The 22,101-nt window shown below is 34.4% G+C and overlaps 1 protein-coding gene across 8 annotated transcripts in view; it reads left to right on the forward strand.

The window, feature by feature from the left end:
• The first annotated feature begins 15,518 nt into the window (after positions 1-15,518).
• The window catches only part of LOC149801482 (uncharacterized), a 58,463-nt gene continuing 51,880 nt past the window's right edge, over positions 15,519-22,101 (forward strand). For 3 of the 8 annotated variants that reach the window (XR_016420658.1, XM_089955629.1, XM_089955630.1), the window contains exon 1: positions 15,704-16,404. Coding sequence is in view for 2 of the 8 variants with exons in the window: in XM_089955629.1 (XP_089811755.1) it covers positions 16,402-16,404 (3 nt within the window). In the remaining 6 variants the exon portion in view is untranslated. Of the gene's footprint in view, positions 15,661-15,703; positions 16,405-18,030; positions 18,293-22,101 lie in introns of those variants that run through there. The other 5 variants (XM_089955634.1, XM_089955635.1, XM_089955632.1 and 2 more) reach the window with 4 other exon arrangements.

The raw sequence follows: 22,101 nt of genomic DNA on the forward strand, positions 1-22,101 counted from the left end.
TTCGGTCGTATTTTGTGTTGTATGGCGTGAAGTACCAATATTGAACTTGAAAAGGTTTACTGGCGAATCCTATAAATGCGAGGCAAGAAAAACCATGCAAGTGTGAAATTAGAGGTTCGTCGTGTATGGTAATTAAGTGATTAGATTTACGCGTTTAAAAACCCTTTAGTTAATAACGACCATTATCTTGATATCTTGATATCCTTGATAATGAGGGAACATAGATTTAAAATCCAGATTCACGCAGAATTTGTTTGATTCGCTCTGGAGATAGACCCTTGGCCTCCTGAAATTATTTTTTTAGATGTTTCGATTAAAGCATTTGGCATCTTTAAAATCTATTTAGCTAGTCTGAACTACATTCTCGGTAGTTTAATTATCAATTGAATTTAAAACTTCAATTTTCTTGACAGTAATAAATTAAGGATTTTTTTTTGGGGGGGGGGGTATATTTCATCTAGAATATATTTCACTGACCTTCACAATGTTTATTTTATGAAGAATGAAGATCTAATTCCATTCTTCTGGGAAGGTTTATTTGCAAGTTTTGCAAATGTAGACTCGTTCGCCTTGACATCAGGGTACACTGCAGTTACATTTTCTTGTTTGCTTAATAACTGGCGATATTTGTTACAACATATCAACTCGTTCTTATTCATATGTGTGCGTCGTCATTTAACGAGTAGATTTTCTCGTCACTTACCACACTTTACTCTTATGAATTATACAAGATGCAATATAATCTTTCTCTCCTTATATCACGATTGTTTCACAAAAGAAATGTAATTGTGATCACTAAATAAGTATATTTTTTCAAATCAATTTCATGAACTTCTATGAATTTGTCTAACATTGTTTCTCAAGATGCATATAGAAGATCAAACAGTAATCAGAGCATAATGTCAAGGGACATAACTCTTTTACAATTTATAAACAGTTATTCTGCAAGTTATTTCCCTTTATATAATGATATATCTCAGAGTTTCCCAAAGTCGACCTGCCCCCACCCCCGACAGCGGGATGACTGGGGGGGGGGGGGGGGGGGGGGGCTAATGATGAATAATGCTTTTTACGGGGTAAGATAACAGACGCTGAGGATAACCAAGAGGGCGGTGGCTCCAAAAAGTTTGAGAACCACTGACATATTCCAATAATTGCACTGATTCAAGAATAGGTAAAGCACGAATTCAAGAATTAGAATCGTTCTCTCCCAAGACTCAATTGTACTGAAAAATAGAACCCATTCTAAACCCCACACCATCGTCCCAGTTTTATGTACATACTTCATAATAGGGGAAGATAAAGTGGGTAGGACTCAAGTTACACAAATACTTAAATTTTATGATATTTATTGTAACATCTTCTTTATTGTTTATATTATGAGATGATTCTCATAACGTTTTACAAAATGTCTTTCGCCCCTACCAGTTCATATTGTTAATTGTTTTGTCTTTTACACACAGAGAGAGTGAGAGAGTTCACGCCCCCATTAAAGGGTGTTACCCTTAACAGAGTAGATCTTTCCTATATCATTGGGGAAGGCTGAAAGTGAGTTGCGGGATCGTTGTAAGAAAGGTGAACTCCATGAGTTCTGACGGAACGAACTTTGTTGCAATTATCGATATAATGTATTACATTCTAGATATAGAAATACAGCTGCATAAACTTCACAATTTAGATATAAGAAATACATATAAAATTAAAATATTGCTATAATCTTACCAAATTCTTACAAGACTGGAACTTCTGTCATTTAAAGTATAATGTAAATCATTAAATATCGAATAATTTAACAATAGGTAAAGTGTGCAAAAATTCAATATTTCAGACTAATACAACAACAAGAAAATCTTACAAATATAGACAGTTTCTTACCTGCAAGGAAGGTGGATTCCATGAGTTCTGGCGGAACGAACTGGCTAGGCAGAGCCATATGCGACTTGGGATGGCACCATAAAAACCAAATAAGGACATACATTTGGATACTTGTTCATCTTTTCATTGCTAACTGTACACGTTTCAATTTCCGTCAGACTCCAGGGTTCACGACCTTTCTACTGTCTGTTCTCTGCGTCTGTATATGTCATTAAATACAACTTTGCTGCAACAGCTTTTTCCATAAAACACATCACTTTAACTGATACCGTCAGCAGAAAGAAATTTTGCTTGCTCAAGCACACCTTCTATTTATGTTACTGAGTCGAAATTTGCTGACTTAGAATATAAGAAGAAATGTGCTATGCAATGCGAGGTATTTTACAATGCACACATAAAAAGCACAATCTTTATAGAAATTATACGCATTTGCTTTACAGTGATAAAAATTGCTTTAATATAATTTGCTGAAAAATTCAATCATGACATTTGTTCACACCTTTCTTCCACGCTGTTTCTTTGCGGGTATGTTGGCTGCAACTTGTATGCACAAGCCCAATGGTTTTCGCAAAATTTGCAAATCAGCGGAAGTAAATTGAGTTCCATTATCTGATATAAGAATATCATGTATCCCATATCTAGGGGGAAAAAAAACCACACACACACACAAGACTTGAGGTGACTGATTACAGCTCATGAGCTTGAAGCAAGGAACTATTGTAGACAAATAAACTCTTGAAAAAATAATCTAAAACAAGCAAATATCGCTGACCTTTTAACTCACACAAATCAGAAGAACATTTTTGTCATAGCCTATCTGGAATTTTGGAAGGCATTAACGATTCTGGATGTTCGACTATGCATTACGCAAGTTCATCACCTTTGATCCTTGCCTCAAGCCATTCTGACAGCCCCATCAACTAAACGAACGCCTTTCCCAACTCAACGCACTTCCAAATACCTTTGTGATTTACATGTAATTGATCAATTATTTATTAAAGCATTATTGACGGAATAATCAAACGACAACCCTTCATCAACAATCCATCTTGACTGTGACAACATCACATAATAGCTAGTATGGTTGCAGGTTCTAGTACAGTTGCAACTTGTGAGTCCAACTTTCTTCTGCATTAACCACAATTATGCTGAAAATAGAGCCTAAATCATGAGCTTGCATCTGATACATCCTTTGGTATGAGGCAGGTAGTTAGGAGAGAGCCCGATTAACATATGCCCTAGTTTTATGTTCCAATTGAGTGTCAACTTGGACGCCATGATTGGTTGGAGCATGTGAAAATACATCAGCAGTTACAATATTTTTCGTCCCCAGGAAAATTGAATATTGTAAAGAGATACCGCGTTAATTTCATTTGGAGCGAGTATTTTGTGGTCAGTTTTTATGTGAAACTTGCGACCTAATAAATACATAATTTTTCACAAACCCAAGTGGGAGCCAAATCTCTTTCTCCATTTGGGCATATCTTTGCTCCGTGACTGACATCTTTCAACGTTTCTTGCATGTTGATTTTCTTCCAGGATATTTATATGTACTGTATATATTTTCCCGCCTCTTTCACATGTCCGCATACTATCGGTACTGTAGTTCAATATGCCATAACTGTATACAACTGGGTTTCTTCGAAGCAATACGGCTCACCTTTTGTGGATATGAACTAAATTTTGATACTTTCCTTTAATTTACTTTATTAAAACAGCATTCAAATTATAATTTACGAGTATCTCTTCCTGTGGATCGGAGGTTGCTGCTGCTTTTTTTTTTTTTGTTTTTGTTTTTTGGGGGTTTTTTTTCGCTGTCTCACTCTCCCTCTAGAGAAAATGATTGCCTTTTTTAAGCTAAGTTTGCTGTCAATTTGGACTTTATCTGATAAGTGCATATATCACCGTCCGACAATAATTCTATCTTGAATCAATTCATCCTTAAGATTTCTTTTAAATATTCTGTTTGACGGTGTAATTACGTAACAATTAAATGAATATACAATAGACAGATTCACTTTTCTTTTGTCTTCGCTGGTTAAGTTTAGCTCTTTCTAAAATAACATTTCCTTTCGTAATGAAATATCATTCGAATTTCTCACTAACAACTTCATATTTCTTTTTGTCGTCATCTATTAAGCCAAGCAAAGAAAATATATTATCCACTTAAGGCCCCACATATTATAAATTAGAGTGGTTATTAGCGTTTATTATTCCTTTTCAATCAATCCAGAAGCAATTCGAAACCGTTCCAATCTCTATATCCACTTTAACTAACATTTTGGCTTGGAATTTGGAATGGCCCCGTTTCTGGAAACTATTTGTTGATTTGAACCTAAATGAAATGATTTTCAGTTCGATTTATATCCAGTTAGCCCTAATAATTCACAGAGGCTTCGGCAAGTCCTGCAAATCATCCCTCAAACCAGTGTTGATACTGATGGACGATTTGTGGGTCTGAATTCGCCCATTCATAAAATCGAAGAACTATTTGCTGACAGTCTTGTCCAAAACACATCTGTGTACATTCTAGACACTTACCGGTATTTCTTGAGTCTCTTGTTCAGCAGTCGGTTGAAGGGCCCTTTTGCGATATATACAGGCCATTTCCTGATCAAATTCTACGTTTGACGATTTGTAAATCCACGTGGAATAACACAACCCTATGCCCTATTACCATTCTGACTTTCGCGGCTAAATACGACTGTTATCAAATACCGGTCTGTGTCTAAACTGTACGCTGGTGAGCTTCGGACAAATCTGTATACAGCAAAATTATACATTTGAATGAACAGGTGACGTCATACTCACATTCGTCTATCTGGTTCAACCCAGCTTTTTGGGATGCTCCTGACACCATGTCGTGTGAGTGTGTAGTAACAAACGCAAGATATTCTCTATAAAACTTGTATTATTTAATATTTATAAACATATTAAGTAAACGAAGGCCCAACATAAAATGACTATAAAGGTGGATATTATGCAATGATTACGCCATCATTAATGATGGAACTAACTGGATTCTAATTAGACTGACCCAAGGTCTTACTGACTCTAAGGCTATCAAATCAGGGTTTTATTTTGCGAACTTCGATTGCTCTTGGCTGCGTGAAACCACCCTTTTTTCTGTACAACGATTCCCGAGGGTGATGTATGTATATTGTACAATATTTCGAAACATTGAGTTCGGTTCATCCTATGCCGCACGTGCGAAGTGCTTTCGATGGGAAAAACCGAATGCTTCCAGCGCACAGACGGTGTATGGCTGCATCGTCTGTGTATAAATTCCTCAACGTAAGACTAAATCTTCAAATTACGGAACGTCTTGTCAGTGAGCGGTCTACTTAAGGACTTGCACATCTTCAGCTGTAAAGGTATGTGAGTTATTTATTAATTTCTTGTGTATAAGTTATAACTATTGTACTACCACGTTTATTTTGGTATATTTTTTATGTAGCTTCGGCTTACGTAGTATAATGCAAATATTTTCAATTCTTGTTTGTGACTTAGCAAGAGATTTATATTAGCAATATCAAATTGCATTTTATTAAGAAACGTTTAGTACCATAGGATTCTTATCTGACACTAGTATATTCACTTCTGAACTGTTTATTGCTTTGTAATGTCGTGCCAATAATGTGATTTGTATAGCTTACCGTATATAACGTCATTACGTGTTATCATTTATGCCCATGTCATTCTTGGTACACGGTGTTAGATTTAATTTCAGCTGATCGGAGTCGACGTGGTACCAGCTGTAGAGCTAACCATAGAAGTTGACCATAGCAGCTGTAAGTCTGAACCATAGCAACCGTAGAGCTGAGTGAACAGTGTTGCTGGTCGTGTAGCAGGTGATCGGACGTTGCTGACTGATTCGTGGGCGCTGATTGCTTGATTGACCAAGGAACTGAATGGTGGTTGGTGACTGCCTGGAATACTGACTGCTTGATTGACCAGTGTGACTGATCTATTGAAGGCGCTAGACGCCTATCTCCATTGCTATAAATGGCACATCGGAGATGCAGAATTTGATTTTTTATTATATTTCCAATCGCTTCAAAAATTTATGGGAGCTTGTTTCTATCCTAATTGAAAGCCGCCTTTAACTTATGATTCATTGACTCGCTGTTGTTGTTTGTTCACGGTGCACTGATTAATCAGTCGCTTAATGGACGGTAAACTTATTGCTGATTTTTTCCAACAAAAACCTCTGCCAGTATGCTTTGAATATTGAAATTTCTCGGAAATAAGGTTTTTCATATACACGCTGCGTGATTTGTCAGCAGAATCGGTGACAACAAAAGTCTGATTAACTGTTGGAGCAGTTTTCCATTCCCAAACACCACAGTCACCTGAGAAGTTTTTGGCACCATTATCATGATCAGGTGCTTTAATGACAATGTATACGTCACTTTTTATTCCGTATAGGATACTTTTTTCTTTTCCTTTAGTGGACATGATAGCTTTCAGTAATTCCTCGTTTATTCATCATTGTTTATTTAAGGTGTCAGGATAAAATGACTGGGTGCGACATCACTCTACATGTCTGCAGCATGATGACCCAGCGCTAGACATCACTATAAACTACCAAACTGCATACATAAGTGTTCCCTTTACATCTTGCGCAAATATATATATATATATATATATATATATATATATATATATATATATATATATATATATATATATATATATATATATATATATATATATATATATATATATATGTATATACATGTATATATATATATATATATATATATATATATATATATATATATATATATATATATATATATATATATATATATATATATATATATATATATATATATATATATATATACATGTATATATATATGTATATAGATATATATATCTATATACATGTATATATATATGTATATAGATATATATGCATATATATATATCCTCTCTCATTAACATTAGCAGCAGGGAGGGTGAACCCTACAAGGTTTAGAAGGGTCTATTTTTGAAAATAAAACTTCCTACGAAAACTAAAACTACAAAGTCAATAACACCAAACCGAAGCCTCTAACTGACCGAGATTTCTCTAGCTGGGTTAGCTCATTTTGTTACTTTTTTATGTTTGTGTTTTCAAATTGTTATGTTCTGGTGGTTCTTTTAGGGGTTTTCCCGGGTTCTTCCTCCACCATTAATACTGGCCGCCATGTATAGCCTATCGTGTGCTGAAAAATGGCGTTAAACCCTAAAACAACAACAACAACAACAAATTTGTATGCGTGTTCGTTTACCCACCCGGATACTCACTGTTGGTCATCCACCCTTCATGCTGATATAGTGTGGTATAATTAAATCATTATTTCAATAATGACGAGCGATTGTACTATTGAATCTCGCACAGCTAGACTGGCGGAAGAGCGACTGTAGGCAATTAAAAAATATATTCCAGTCCTTGATTCTGTCAGTCAAAAATTACAAGCGCGTCAGGAGTCTCAAGTGGAATTTATAAAGGTACAGGACAGTTATTTAAACCAATTGTTTGAACAAACAAAGAAAATTGTTACATCAACTGAGGCGGCTCATAAAAACTCTTGAAACATTGCCTGTTGATATTGCTGGCCGTCTTCAAGCAGTTAAACCAGTGCTCTTCAGCAACCTCCTCAACCACAACCTTTTCAACCACAACCTCTGCCAAGAGTTAGAATTAGCATTACTGAAAATTTTACGCCAGAAGGTATTGACGCTATCTATGACCCAGACCAAATAATTAACATTGCCGCGTTTGGATATCGTGATAGAGATATGTATGTAAAAACAATATGTTAAAATTCTAAAAGCTGCCGATTGGATTAGGGATGTATATCGCATCGCCACTAATACTCCACAGATTAGCTCTGAAAGAGATGTTAATCAGTTTAATATTTTTAACCAGGCATTAGATGAGCATATTAGACAAGCAATGCAGAAAAGGGGACAAAGATACGTAGAAATGGAGCAGCAATTTGAAAAAGCAAAAGAAGAAAGGAAACGAAAAGGAATGAAGCCGAAATTAAAAGAGGTTGAACGAACAAGGAAAAAGAAGAAGAAGAAGATTTGAATTTGAGGAAATTAGAAGAAGGAGGGAATTACGGTCACCAAGTAAGAAAGAAGCAAAAGAAACAACTGGAAGTGGTCTTGTTACTTGAGGAAGTGGTCTTATTACTCCATGTTCCAATAATGTTCTTGCAAATAACAAATAAATATTATAACAATTTTTTTAAACTGATTCTCGTTTAGATTTCATAATTTGCTGGGATAAATGTTACTCAAAATCGTAATTATCAGTTAGATTTCATAATTTGCTGGGGTAAATGGAATTCAAAATAATTTAAAAAATTTCATCGAAAACAGAAAAAAGTAAAAATTACATAAAAATAATTTCAAAAAACAACAAATAAATATTATAATCTGAATCAGAATAAATATTACACACGTTATTATTCGGTGTTATCACTTTCATTTTCACAATCCGTTAATACTTTGACATTATTTAGCTGTTACCGACAGTGCTTTCACATTCCCTACGGTCACTGATGACAGCGCATTCATTTTCACACTCACCAGTAACAGAGTTACTTGCAGACATCATCTTTCTCAGTTGTCTTACACGCGTATTAACAATCTTTTTTGTTTCGTATTCGTTAGACAAATGTGATCTAATTTTTTCAATCGTGTTAGTGAGTGAAATGAATTGTTCAAATTGTGTATCTTTGACTGCCGTTAAGGATTGTAACATAGACTGTTGAATCAATTTAATGAATTGGTGTTCTGCTGGAAATATATATATATATATATATATATATATATATATATATATATATATATATATATATATATATATATATATATATATATATATATATATATATATATATATATATATCTTCAACATTTCGTTGTTGTAATGATTCAAAATCACAAATAATTTTTTCAAGATAAGAAATTTTTATATCACTGTTTAGTACTTTTTTAATTTCATAAATAGAAGCATTCATATTTTCAAAATTCATTATATAATAAATATATATTTAAATTGTACTCCTTGATCATGACGATAAACATTTTTACAGTATAGCGCAAACACAACCCCTAGATTACTAAATGAATGTTTAACTTACCTGTTCCCTCCCACAAATACAATTGCAGAATGATTAAGAATACAATTTCTGGTTGCCTTTTATAAGCGTTATACGCCTACGATGACACAAAAAATTAATTGCGGTAGTCATCTAATATTACGCAGTAACAAGCAGGGAAACTGTTTAATTACTCTACCGGAAAGAGCTTTGTTTGACAGAGTTATCTCCCTTCATATTTATTGTGGTGTGTAATACTGAAATGTTATTTGTTTTTGTTTGTATTTCTTTGAATATGCCGATTTGTATATTTAATCCGCGACATGTTGTACCAAAGGCCTGCAAATATCAAAATATTTGCCAGCTGGTTTCATTGATTGACATATTATTTCTTCGGTAGTCTCTGTATTTACTGATATAAGAGCCTTTCTTGTGTTTTCCGGTTTTTCCATATATGCAAGTTTGACCCTGTGTAATAGTTCGTAAATTATTTACAAAATTATCTTTCGGATCTGAATTAAAGTGGTCAATCACAAGTCCATTTTTTATTAATCCATGAATAGACTCGTACACAAATTTATGAATTTATGACAAAGATATATGTTATACCCCCCCCCCACCCTACCCGCACTGAATAAGAGATTCCCAGTATTAATGACATAACCGACTGGTTTTTTTAATTGACAGTGCCTGATGATACCATCTCGAGATGCCTCATAATTCTTGATGATGGGACGTTTCACAAATTCATTTCGCTCCATTTATATAATAATATTATTTGTTTAAATAAATATTTGAAAATCTATCGAGATAATCTTCGGCGTTATTTTATGGGAGATTCATTGAAGTTATTTTTTATCATAATATCGTTTTAGCTGTCTGTATTTTTTGCCACCATATTGCACACACAACTGTGTTTCTCCTCCAACTCCTTTGCTACATTTTAAACACGGTTTTGGTCCTAGACTCTCTTTGCACGCTTTGCATGTGGTATCCACAGAATTCGTTTACGCAGGTTTTGTTGCAAGGAACTAAAGAACTGATCATTAACCATATGTATTTATTCTCTGCTTGATTCATCATATTTATAACTATATATATAATTCTACTTCAATCTAAATATATATTTGCCTTTTATAATATGGAGGCGTTTGAGATTTTTATCTACAGTCAAGCCTTCTCAAGCTAGATTCGATATTGACAGAATATCCCTTGACTTACCGAGGCGAGCTCTGGTTAATCCGTCAAATAAAACTCTGATCAAAAGTATTGGTGGCGCCTAGAAAGAATTTCGCGTCGATGGCGCGGTTCATATGTGGTCAACATTCGGAATTATGCACAACGTTGACAAACGTCGCATCGATGCTACAATGAATGACCAACGAGCAGCGATGATTATTAATTATCTCGACAATCAAAGATATTTTTTAGAATAAAATGTATTGCGGAGCTAGACGATACTTGGATTATCCGTGTCAACCGTGACCCTGTTCGATTACATCACACACTGGAAATATTGTTACGTTAACTAAAAATTCCAAACCAGGAATGTTGACTGGTATTGACAGACTATATTATGAACTAGCTATTCTTGTGACGGCAGTTGTTTATGCGATATATCCTCTGAATGATAAACCTAACGTGCGTCGATGATCTCAAACCGATGAAACTCTCAAGGCTAAATTGCGTAGCTGAGCGAATTACAGAATACTTTACAAGCGCGATACATGGAAACGGTTTAACGGATTTACGAAGTTAAAAATTAAATGAGAGGGCAGAAAGAGTTAAAGATACCGTAGCGTCTATCAAATGTGTTGCTGAACTGGAAAACAATTAAGATTTCCAGAATGTTAAGACATTCACCAGAGAGATTTTGTACGAATCGAAATATAAAAAATAAAGCATCGATCGATATTATTGATCACCAGGCACATGAGTGGACTTCGTGTATAACAATATTTCCACAAAATCGAGTTGTTAAATTCTATGACGGTGATATGTTCGATTTTATCAGATATATCAATAAAAGCGATCCTGTATCCGTGTGGCTGTTTCAAAGTTCCGATGATGGAAACTATGATCAATTTGTACGACCTAATGGACATATTTATCGTACAGAAACTCTCCAAGAAAAAATGAAAAATCTTGCGTTGAAATATAGCGATGATGTTGAACAATTGCTGAGTAATTGTTTTGCCGTTCCGTCAGTTGCTGCTCATTTCGCTCAGAAGGAACATTCATGGAAACCAACACGGTTGAAAATTCTTGAAGACGTCCAACGCAGTTGTGTCGAATATGGTCAAGGCGGATTATGGAATACGAAATATAATTCCAGAGACATAATATCGCTTGATATGTTTGCATGTTATCCTGGAAGTTTTCTTTGAATGGGAGAATGTTCTAAAGACTTTATGAGATTTGGACGGCCAACACACGAGATCACCAGAGTTGCGATAAATGGGCCCTTACCAGATTTTTATTTAACTGGATTTGCACGAATTACATAATTTAAGTTTGCTGAAGATCTTCATCCGATTTGGTATGTCTGGTTTGGTAAACACTTTTCAGAAACAAATGTTGGCACCAACAGTATTATGACGGTATATGCTTGATGTATTATTGTTTCGCAGAGGCACGTTTGGTTACCACAACAAAAATAAAATAAGCCGATGATGAAAATCCTGATATAACTGATTTTGAGAATAAACTCGCGAAAGATCTTGACAGAAAAATAATTGGTAAATTTACGCAAGGGGATCATATGATCATACACGACAATGTACAAAATTAAGTATAGACGGTGCTGAGTTCTATTTTATAATTGCTTATACAACGAAGAGAAACATATTTATAAGTCGAAGTAATGTTAACTTGTCAGACGGAAGTAAATTAGGTACAGTTGTGAGCTATATTGATGGTGAATCACCACAATTTACTCATTTAAGATCTTCGATACTCGCGTACGTTTCGGTAACCCTATTATCGATGATAAACAGATTTCCTGATGCCGCTGTTAGAGTCGCCATATATTCATTTTATATCGATAACAAATACAGGATTGCTAGAACAATTACATATAAGCGCTGATGCGTCATGGTGCGAATGGAGAATAAAACAAGAAAAGATATTTAGTTATTCTGAATCCGCCGACGTCGAAAAATGTCAAAACTTTCATCAGCACCATCGGTATATGATCCTGCGACCAGACATATGACTGTTTATCTTAATGCACTGGGATGTTCTGATAAAACAACACTTGAAATCGAATTGTTCCTGAACAGCTGTTCAAAAAAGGTTGTTTTGACACCCACACATAGACTCGCCAGAGAAATGAACGAACGAGGAGTTAAATCTCACACTTATCACAGCTTCTTCCGGTGGAAGTGAGATAAATGGACTTCTGAACGAATGGGTGAAAAATATATTCCAAAGATTATTATCTGGGATGAAATATGCATAGTGCCGCTTGAGATATTAAAAATATTTTTAAACTGGCTATTGACAAAAAATACAGCTATTATCATGTGCGGTGATCATGCTCAACCATCCCATTTTGTTGGATTGTCCCTGCATGAATGGCTGCAAAAGTTCGTATATTATTATGAGGAGATAACTGATGATCGTAGAGCGCTTGATCCAGAATTAAGAGAGCTTAAGAAATTAATCAGACTACAACCAAATAAAATTCCGTGTGAAATAATGCGTGAGATAATTTCAGAAACTCCTATGAATGATTTTAAGAATATGTGGAAAGATAGTTCGTGATACACTTCAACAACAATTATTTCTGTAACATACAGTAAAGCTTTCAACTCTTCCTGTACCATTGTGTTATCGCGCAGCAGATACTTGACGGCAAAATATCGATGCTGAAATTCCAGGTTGCTGTGGTAAACAAAATATTGTGTTAAATGATATTGTTTTAGTTCCTGTCAGTGTTATTGAGAGCGAGTTAATGATGGACAAAATTCCATGGACGCTTGGATATACCATAACGATTCACAAGGATTAACTATTACGGATGCTAATATTTCGATTGTTGATAATCGTATTGCGTACTGAATTTTTTTAGGTGGTGGTATATAAATTTGCCATATTGCCTGTCGTACTAACCAATCTGCAGGAACAGACCGCGTGACATTTGCTTCATCAGCAAGTTTACTAATCGCTGCTATACGCATTGAATATCCTCTTGGGCTATAACAAATTGATTCCATTATTGATTCCATTATTATCACAATAATCGGCCGACTAGTTAGCAGCCCCTAGCACTAGTTTACCTTTCATCGCAGATTTTACTAGGAAGCTAGGAGGTTTTTCTCTGAGAGATTCATTTTTTATGGAATTTAACAAGTGAATCAACTTCACATTTTCAATATGTCGTTGTTGTAAATCCTTATTTTTATACCCTACATCATGAACGTGGATCACTTGATCCGTCGCATTTATTGGATACTCTCCGGGTCTTGGTTATTCTTTCTTGTCAGGTCTGATATCGGTTCCAGGACCACAATAATTATATCCATGAAAATGTTTTTATTCTGGGTATTTAGCTCGTGGAGCTCCTGGTACATTTCCCAGTGAATCTGCTATAACACCACCAGGCACTTTGTGTCCAGAGATAAATCTATATTTTTTGTACCACATTTCACACACTTGCCTGCAAGTGCGCGCTTTTTTATGTTTTGCTATTATTGTAGTTAATACCCTTGTGGGGGTGGGTGCTCTGCATCGAACACAACATAAATTCATATTATTTATTTTATTTGTACAATGTGGATTTCACTGATTTCAGAGCGATAAGAAAGCAAGAGCCATCATCCATCGCTACCAAATTCTATCAGAGCAATTATCATAGGTCCATCCGGGTCTGGTAAGACGCAATTGTTGCTTAATCTGATAATGATATATCTCAAGTGGGAAAAGTTATATTTAGTGACACCATCTGTAGATGATCAGATATTCTACGATATGCTCAAGGATTTTAATAAAAACGCAAAATTGTTGCACGTGGATGGTAATAATATTATTGATTTTATCACCGATATTGATGAAGCCCCATCTGTGGATGACCTCGATGGATTTATTAATAATCTTGTAGTATATGATGACGTGATGCTTGATAAACAATCAAATCCAGCTCGGATATTTTCTCAAGGCAGACACATAAACACATACATGATTTATGTTATTCAGCGATATACACAAATACCTAAAGTGATCAGAGATAAGTGTAATATTTTCGTTGTGTTTAATGGAGTCGATACACATGCTCTGCAAAACATCCACCATACTTGATGTTCAAGGGACATGGATATGATCAAATTTAAAAGCATCTTTTCACACTCTCAAGTGATTCCTCATGGATTTATCACGATAAATTTGCATGATCCTTGGTCTCGATATCGTGTAGGTCTTTATAAAATTTTCGGTTAAGAGACAATTATTATTATTATTAATATTATTGTTATTATTATCTTTTTCTTCTCTTCACCATCATCATCACCAACATTACTATGATTGTTGTTGCTATTATAATTAGTAGCAGCATTAGTATGATTACTGTTGTACATCTTCAAAATTTCCCCTCACTTGTCCGAAGTTACCCAGTATCAGTTCGAAGTTGTCCTACACTTAAGCGAATTTACCCGTTTTTATATAGTGATACGAGTTTATGGTCTTAAACTAATTTACAGAAAAGAGAAAAAACACACAAGTATTGTATTTTTTTTATATAAAATATTATTTCCTGATAATACAAATTGAAAATTGAAAATGAACTTAAAATTCCAAATTTATAAATTCCCAACTGAATTCCAGTGGTATTCCAAGTAAATTCGAATATTGAATGTATTGACGTGCTTGTAGTCTCCAATGTGGGATTGTGCCTGTGGCCTGTAGTGTGATGATCTACTAACACTCTTTTGATGTATCACAATAATTTTGTCCAAATATGTTCTTGTCTGAGTTCACTATAATTCCAAATTCGTGTTTCTGTCAAAGAATATTATTGCTGAGCACTTTGTTTTTCCAGTGAATGATGACTGGAATAAATAGATCACTCAAATAAAATACCGAACACAACAACAAGACTGACTCTGCTAAAGATGTCAATGCAAGAACCAGAAATTTATCAGGTTAAAAAAAATATAGAAAGGCTAAGACACAAAAGTAGAACCAGGAGTAGGGAAGAAAATTCATTTCTATGTTGTTAAAAAGAGAAGGTCTATTACTAAAATCATAATAATGAAAATGGCAAACATTAGATAGACCAGATTTTTCATGTGGGAATTCTAATGTCTTAGATTCATATTACGATAAACATGTTTACATCCGTTGATTATGATCCTAATATTTAATATATTCTCACTGTGAACTATTCGCTGTGCATTATGTGTGTTTACAAAATCAAAATAACAATATTATGAAAAATTTCATTTTGAAACAATCCCCAACATGAGGTGTGACGGAAACGTAGACGCAAACATCATAGTCATTCAGACGTTTATTATCGTAGCGATTTAACATTGAGCGTCTGTAATTCTAATTAAACCGTTGTTTTATAATACTTGGGAAGAGCGGAAGTGTACTATAAACGGGCGTTGACTGTTTTGATACTGAGGGTTTTTTGTATAAGACATTATTTTATAAATATTGGCAAGGTTTTTAATATATAAAGCTGGTATGTGATGAATATGTACATTTTTTCGATACTAGTGTAATGTAAAACAGTTGTCACCCTGAATTATTCGCCATAGGTAGGCCATAATTCAACAGGCAGATTCGGACCAGGCTTGTTGAATCCAAAATTACGAGCACAGGTGCTCGACGCAAAAAAAAAAAAACAACAATAATCTGAAGGGATAAAAATCATACAGGGTGACAAAAGTACCTTAGATAACCCCCACGGCCCGTTCTGAGTCTGACATAGGCCCCTCTCTATCATGCGATATAAGAGAGAAGGTACTTAACTTCCAACACAGGAGTCTGACGTTTATCAATAAAGTACGGCAAAATCTCTGACATGAAATCACTTTATCGGTAATATAAATGAACACAAGGGGTGCAAGTGTTTTTTTATGCAACACACGTCAATGGCGAAATAAGATTGGCTCAAAAGGTTATACTTTAATGCATACTCTCGTTAATTTAACACATTCAAATGATTCATAACATGATGCAATCTTGTTATTACCTATTTTTGCCTGGGTACAAATAGTCTTTATTATCGTGAAACGGTTCTCTGATGCATGGATGTTATTTAAGTATAACCTTTTGTGCCAATCATATTTCACCATTTATGTGTGTACCACGTAGTGGACATTTAAAAAAAAATGATAGTCACTTGTTTATGATGTGTGCAGTGAAAAAGGCAATGTCTAATTCTTAGATGGAACAGGATTCCTAAAGTTGAATCTAGTTAATGGTAAGTAAAAACTTACTTTTGCATTTACCACTGTTCTGTAACTAAAGAAGAGATGTATCGTAGAGTCGCAAACATGGTGCATGTAGCTCTTTTCACTGGTTGTCACATGAACTTGCACTTGTCACAATAGACAAAATTCACAAAAAGTGCACATTTCAGAGCCCATAACTTCAGTTTGGTACTAAGCAGAAGAGTCAATGATGGCTTGATGAATAGAAAAATATCTCAGGAGTAAAACAAGCCATAGACTATGGTCGTATGCCTTTAAAGACGGAAATAGCAGAAGAAAACACAGACAAAACTTTTATCTATGTAATGTTGTTATATTAATGAAGTGAAATGATGCAGCTCTGTTTTCCTTGCGTCAACAATTTAATAGTGACATAGTTTCAAAGCCATTTGTTCAGTTTTGTTCAAAATAAATAGTTTCTTATATATGGAAATAATAAAATTGATAACATTTAAAGCAATTGTGAAAACAGTACTTATACAGTAACATTTATTTCGTCATATATATATATATATATATATATATATATATATATATATATATATATATATATATATATATTGGATTTATTTAGAATTTATCTTTTTCCTGGAACTATATACCATTAGTGCAGAATAAAGCTTATATTCTAAAACATGAAAGAGGGGTCCAGTCGAATTTATGATTTAGTTCCATACAGTATCATATATTTACATTCTCTTTATTTTGTGGACCTCATAAGTAGACGAATATTTTAATAATCATTGTTGAAAGTACCATTTGGTAATTTTTGTAAGCTAAATTTTTATTGTGTCATATAATGTTTTGCAAATTACAAACATTGGAAAAAAATTAGAAAAAACAGTGTCCATGTATTTAATTTGCTCTCGTCTCTCGGTCTCAGTATGCTGATGTTGTAGATTTGTTTTGTCTATATATACTAGTCTGAGTATGTTAATGTCTCATATTAAAACAATGAGCACCATAAGGTATTTGTAGTAACTGAATTTATAATGAATTCATTGTATGCACATTATTATAGAAACTATAAGAGCAGCAATACAAATTAGCATATTATTATTGGAAGCAAAATTCAGGCAACTGACCAGCAATGTACAAGACCTGTTTGATTAATACTGCTGTAATTAAACATCATATTATAACTATTTGTTTAATAATTTGTTTGCCCAGTGTTAGCTTAATTAATTTAATTGAAAGCATTAATAGCGAATAACACTGAAAAGTTACTTTGTTTAAAAAAATTTAATTGTGATAGCTCATATCTATTATGTTCTGGTTAGGACTACAGATTTGTTAGTAGATGTCTTACATAAATTTAAGAGCTGAAAATTAACCTTGTACACTTTTTAACTATATTTGCAAAAGCAGTAATAGTTACTATTATAAATCAGGTATGTGTGTTCCTTTGCTTTTCTCATAATATTTTACATGGTCCAAATCAGCCTGGCATTTGGGCCAAATAAACCAATAATTTGGGATGATTCAGCCCATAGTTTGGTCTAAATCAGTCAGCATTCATAGATAGGGCAGCAGACATCATTTCAGCTTCCAATGCACAGGGACTTGTTACAAATGAAATTATTAAGAGTATTGGTTAATGGATAGAGGGCTGGGTGGGGGTCCAGACCTGAAGCAATACTCCTCTAGGTCGGGACCTCCCAAGCCTGAATCCATTGACTGATACTCTTAATTTTATTTTTGATGAGCCGCTGTGTTCCAGTGGGTTGCTATGACAAGATTTAACTAAGCTGGAATTTAAGTGACTGGCAGATGGTGCAGGTATCTATTCAGAAGGGAAACAGTCCATGCTGTGAGACTAGAGAACCTGTGAGACCAGGAGTAATGTCTTCATCATCATGCCTCACATCTGAATAACTTGTATGTAAACTTAATGTCAGGAAGTTCATATAGCTGTGAAAATAAAAAGCTTGAAGAAAAACTCTAAAAATCAATTTTCTTTACGTGTATACATTTAAATAAGTGCCAAAAACCTATTCATTCCTGGAAATGTCTATTCACATAACTGCCATGAGAAAGAGACCATTGAATGATTTTATATCTTTAGTATAGTATCAACTTTTGTCTTTGTGTCATTGAATGTTTTTTGTATTATTACTATATTAGAATGTCTTTTTGGTAATAGGCAATTCTCCTTAGAGTGCATTCCGTCTGAGGTCACCTTGGAATATGCAGCATCTTGGTGTAGCCGTTGATCGGAATTAATAATACCCATTCACCATAACAAGTGCCTGAAACATTGATTACTGATGCAGTTAAAATGACTAAATAAGTATACTGTAAAAAAATTTGGCCATGTTTTGTAATTAGTAGCATGGTAGTATGACATGTGGAAAAGTAGTTCATTGGCCAATGAGATGAGATGATGTCTTGTGCCACTGTGATAAAAAGATGTCATGTTTTTCCTAAACCTAGATATTTTCATTGGCTGTTTGGGACATACCTCCAGCATCAGTTATGGTGTTAAATTGTATCTTTTTCAAATTGTCAATATATTATTTTGGTTTGAATGATTTCAGAATTTTTTTTTTAAATTGGAGTGAGTGTGAGGTGTCTTTCTTGTTTCACTTCTGCAAAGTTCTGCCAAAGCACTTGCTATCAGTAACAATGATCATTGAGTCGTTTTGCCAAACACTTATGTCGAAGATCTCATGGGGCCACCAGCAAGTTGGATTAGATGAGACTTAGGCTGTTCATATCTTTTTTGAACATCTTGGTGAATACTCAAAGAAGCTAAGTGCTTACAAAGCCTACTCAGACTGACTTTCAGTAAAGAAAACCTCTGTTAAGCAGCAATGAAAAGATATGATAACAGCAGTGAGCAGATCTGTTAAGCAACTTCCCAATTGATATGACTAAATCTTGCATTAAACATCCCTATGTCTCTCTAATGAAATGACCTGGCATCTGCTTAATTGGGCTTCAGTATAGTCTCAGATGTCCTGAACAAGAATTATGTAGTTGTCTCCCTTCTGTTGAATAATTCCGTTTGCGATGCCCTTAAAATTGTCCAGCTTGTCTTAAAAGTTGGTCTCATTTGTATTTAATGATTTGTCCTGAGTTGTTCATTTTCAAAGTTCATGGAGCAGAATTGAATTGGCTTGGGATGAATCTTCCCTGATCTGAATTGTCCAGTTTCCTTAAAATGGCACTAATTTAAGCCATTTTCTTAATGCCTTTCTTTCATGCCTGATTCAGTTATTGTTACTTTTAACTACACATGTCATGACTACATATTAATATTATTTCATATAAAAATATATATATGTATGTACATATATATATATATATATATATATATATATATATATATATATATATATATATATATATATATATATCAATTGTCAATGTGTAATCAGGTCTGTGGAATCAATAAATGGGGTCATCTTCCCAGAACTGACAAATCCATAGTTATGGTGGAAAACTGGAATTAGATCATAAGCTATCCTGCTATGTGCAGAATTCTGAAAGTAATGATCATAAATATTGTGTCTAAAGAGACAGAGACAGAGAGAGAAAGAGAGAGAGAAACAGACCATTGAATGCTTTTATATCTTTAGTATAGTATCAATTTTTGTCATTCCGTCATTGAATGTTTTTTGATATTTTTACTGTAATAGAATGTCTTTTTGGACCACTCCAGTGGCCTAGTGGTTAGAGCATCTGCCCCGGATGCGGGAGGTTGTGGGTTCAAACCCTGGCTCGTCATACCAAAGACTTCTAAAAATGATACTAACAGCTAGGCACTCAGCATTAAGAAGTTAGTGTTAGGACTGGTTAGCCTGGTGTCAGGATAATGTGACTGGATGGGACATCATGCTACATGTCTGCGGCATGATGCCTCAGTGCTAGGCATCACTTTTAACTGCCATACTGCAGACATCATAGCGATATGACTGGAAAATTTTTAAAGCTACATTAAAAATCTAAATCACACACACGTCTTTTTGGCCATTGGATGCTTTTGTATTTTTAGTATAGTATCAACTCTTGTCTTTTCAATTTAGAGGGAAATGTTTCCGAAATTTTGATTTGTATAAATTTTAAATTCTTATTGTCTGCAATCATGTTTAATCTGTGTTATTCGTGCCAAAAGTTCACACATGAGCCTGAAGAAGTTAGTGAAATTCCATGCACATGTAGCCTGATCACCACTTTGAACAGTTCTGGTTGTGGAGAGGAGTCTTATTTTCCCACCACTGGCCATGTTCTTGTGGGAGGAAGCAAGTCCAATGTTGCCACCTCTTCTCCAGTTCAGGTAGGGGAGAGAAGTCCTTTGACCTAACAATCATGTTAAGTGTTGTCTGAAATAGCATTTGGGATGCTAAGCTTTCTTGGTGATGTGATGTGATTTTGATATTTAACGTAGCTTTAACAATTTTTCAGTCATATTGCTACGATGTCTGCAATTTGGCAGTTTATAGTGGTGTCTAGCACTGGGGCATCATGCCGCAGACATATAGCATGATGTCCCACCCAGTCACGTTATCCTGACACCAGGGCGACAAGTCCTAACACTAACCACTTAATGCTGAATGCCAAAGCGAGACAGCTGTTAGTACCATTTTTGTAAGTCTTTGGTATGACTCTGTCAGGGATTGAACCCACGACCTCCTACGTCCGAGGCGGACGCTCTAACCACTAGGCCACCGGAGTGGTAACACTTTCTTGGTTAACAGGATGTCACTTTGGCTGAATAACACGTATAAATTCAGGGTGTTATTACTTCTGTATCTTTGTTCTTGAACATAAATATTACTTGCAAATAAAATATTGATTTTGTTTTTTGAAAGATTAAAATATTTGATTTAAAAGGAATTACTTCACTAATTAGTAGTTAGATTGGTAGAAGGAATTACTTTACTAATTAGTAGTAAGATTGGTAGAAGGAATTACTTCACTAATTAGTAGTAAGATTGGTAGAAGGAATTACTTTACTAATTAGTAGTAAGATTGGTAGAAGGAATTACTTCACTAATTAGTAGTAAGATTGGTAGAAGGAATTACTTCACTAATTAGTAGTTAGATTGGTAGAAGGAATTACTTCACTAATTAGTAGTTAGATTGGTAGAAGGAATTACTTCACTAATTAGTAGTTAGATTGGTAGAAGGAATTACTTTACTAATTAGTAGTAAGATTGGTAGAAGGAATTACTTCACTAATTAGTAGTAAGATTGGTAGAAGGAATTACTTTACTAATTAGTAGTAAGATTGGTAGAAGGAATTACTTCACTAATTAGTAGTTAGATTGGTAGAAGGAATTACTTCACTAATTAGTAGTTAGATTGGTAGAAGGAATTACTTCACTAATTAGTAGTTAGATTGGTAGAAGGAATTGCTTCACTAATTAGTAGTAAGATTGGTAGAAGGAATTACTTCACTAATTAGTAGTAAGATTGGTAGAAGGAATTACTTTACTAATTAGTAGTTAGATTGGTTGTACACTGTATCAGGTTTGATTGATTATACATGTATCTAGTTTGAGGAGTTGTCAGTTGTCCAAACTGAAGCCATGTTGTGGGTATGAATATAGATAAGTACCAACTGTCTCCATTAAATTTAATTTATTGCTTGGGATTATTTGTGACACCATTCTGCCTAAAACATTTGATTATTTAATTTATGCCTAAAACTCATATATGTTAGCCAGATACAATTAACAGTT

The sequence above is a fragment of the Sinohyriopsis cumingii genome, chromosome 4 (assembly GCF_028554795.1).
Source record: "Sinohyriopsis cumingii isolate HCF-2022 chromosome 4, ASM2855479v2, whole genome shotgun sequence".
NCBI lineage: Eukaryota > Metazoa > Mollusca > Bivalvia > Unionida > Unionidae > Sinohyriopsis > Sinohyriopsis cumingii.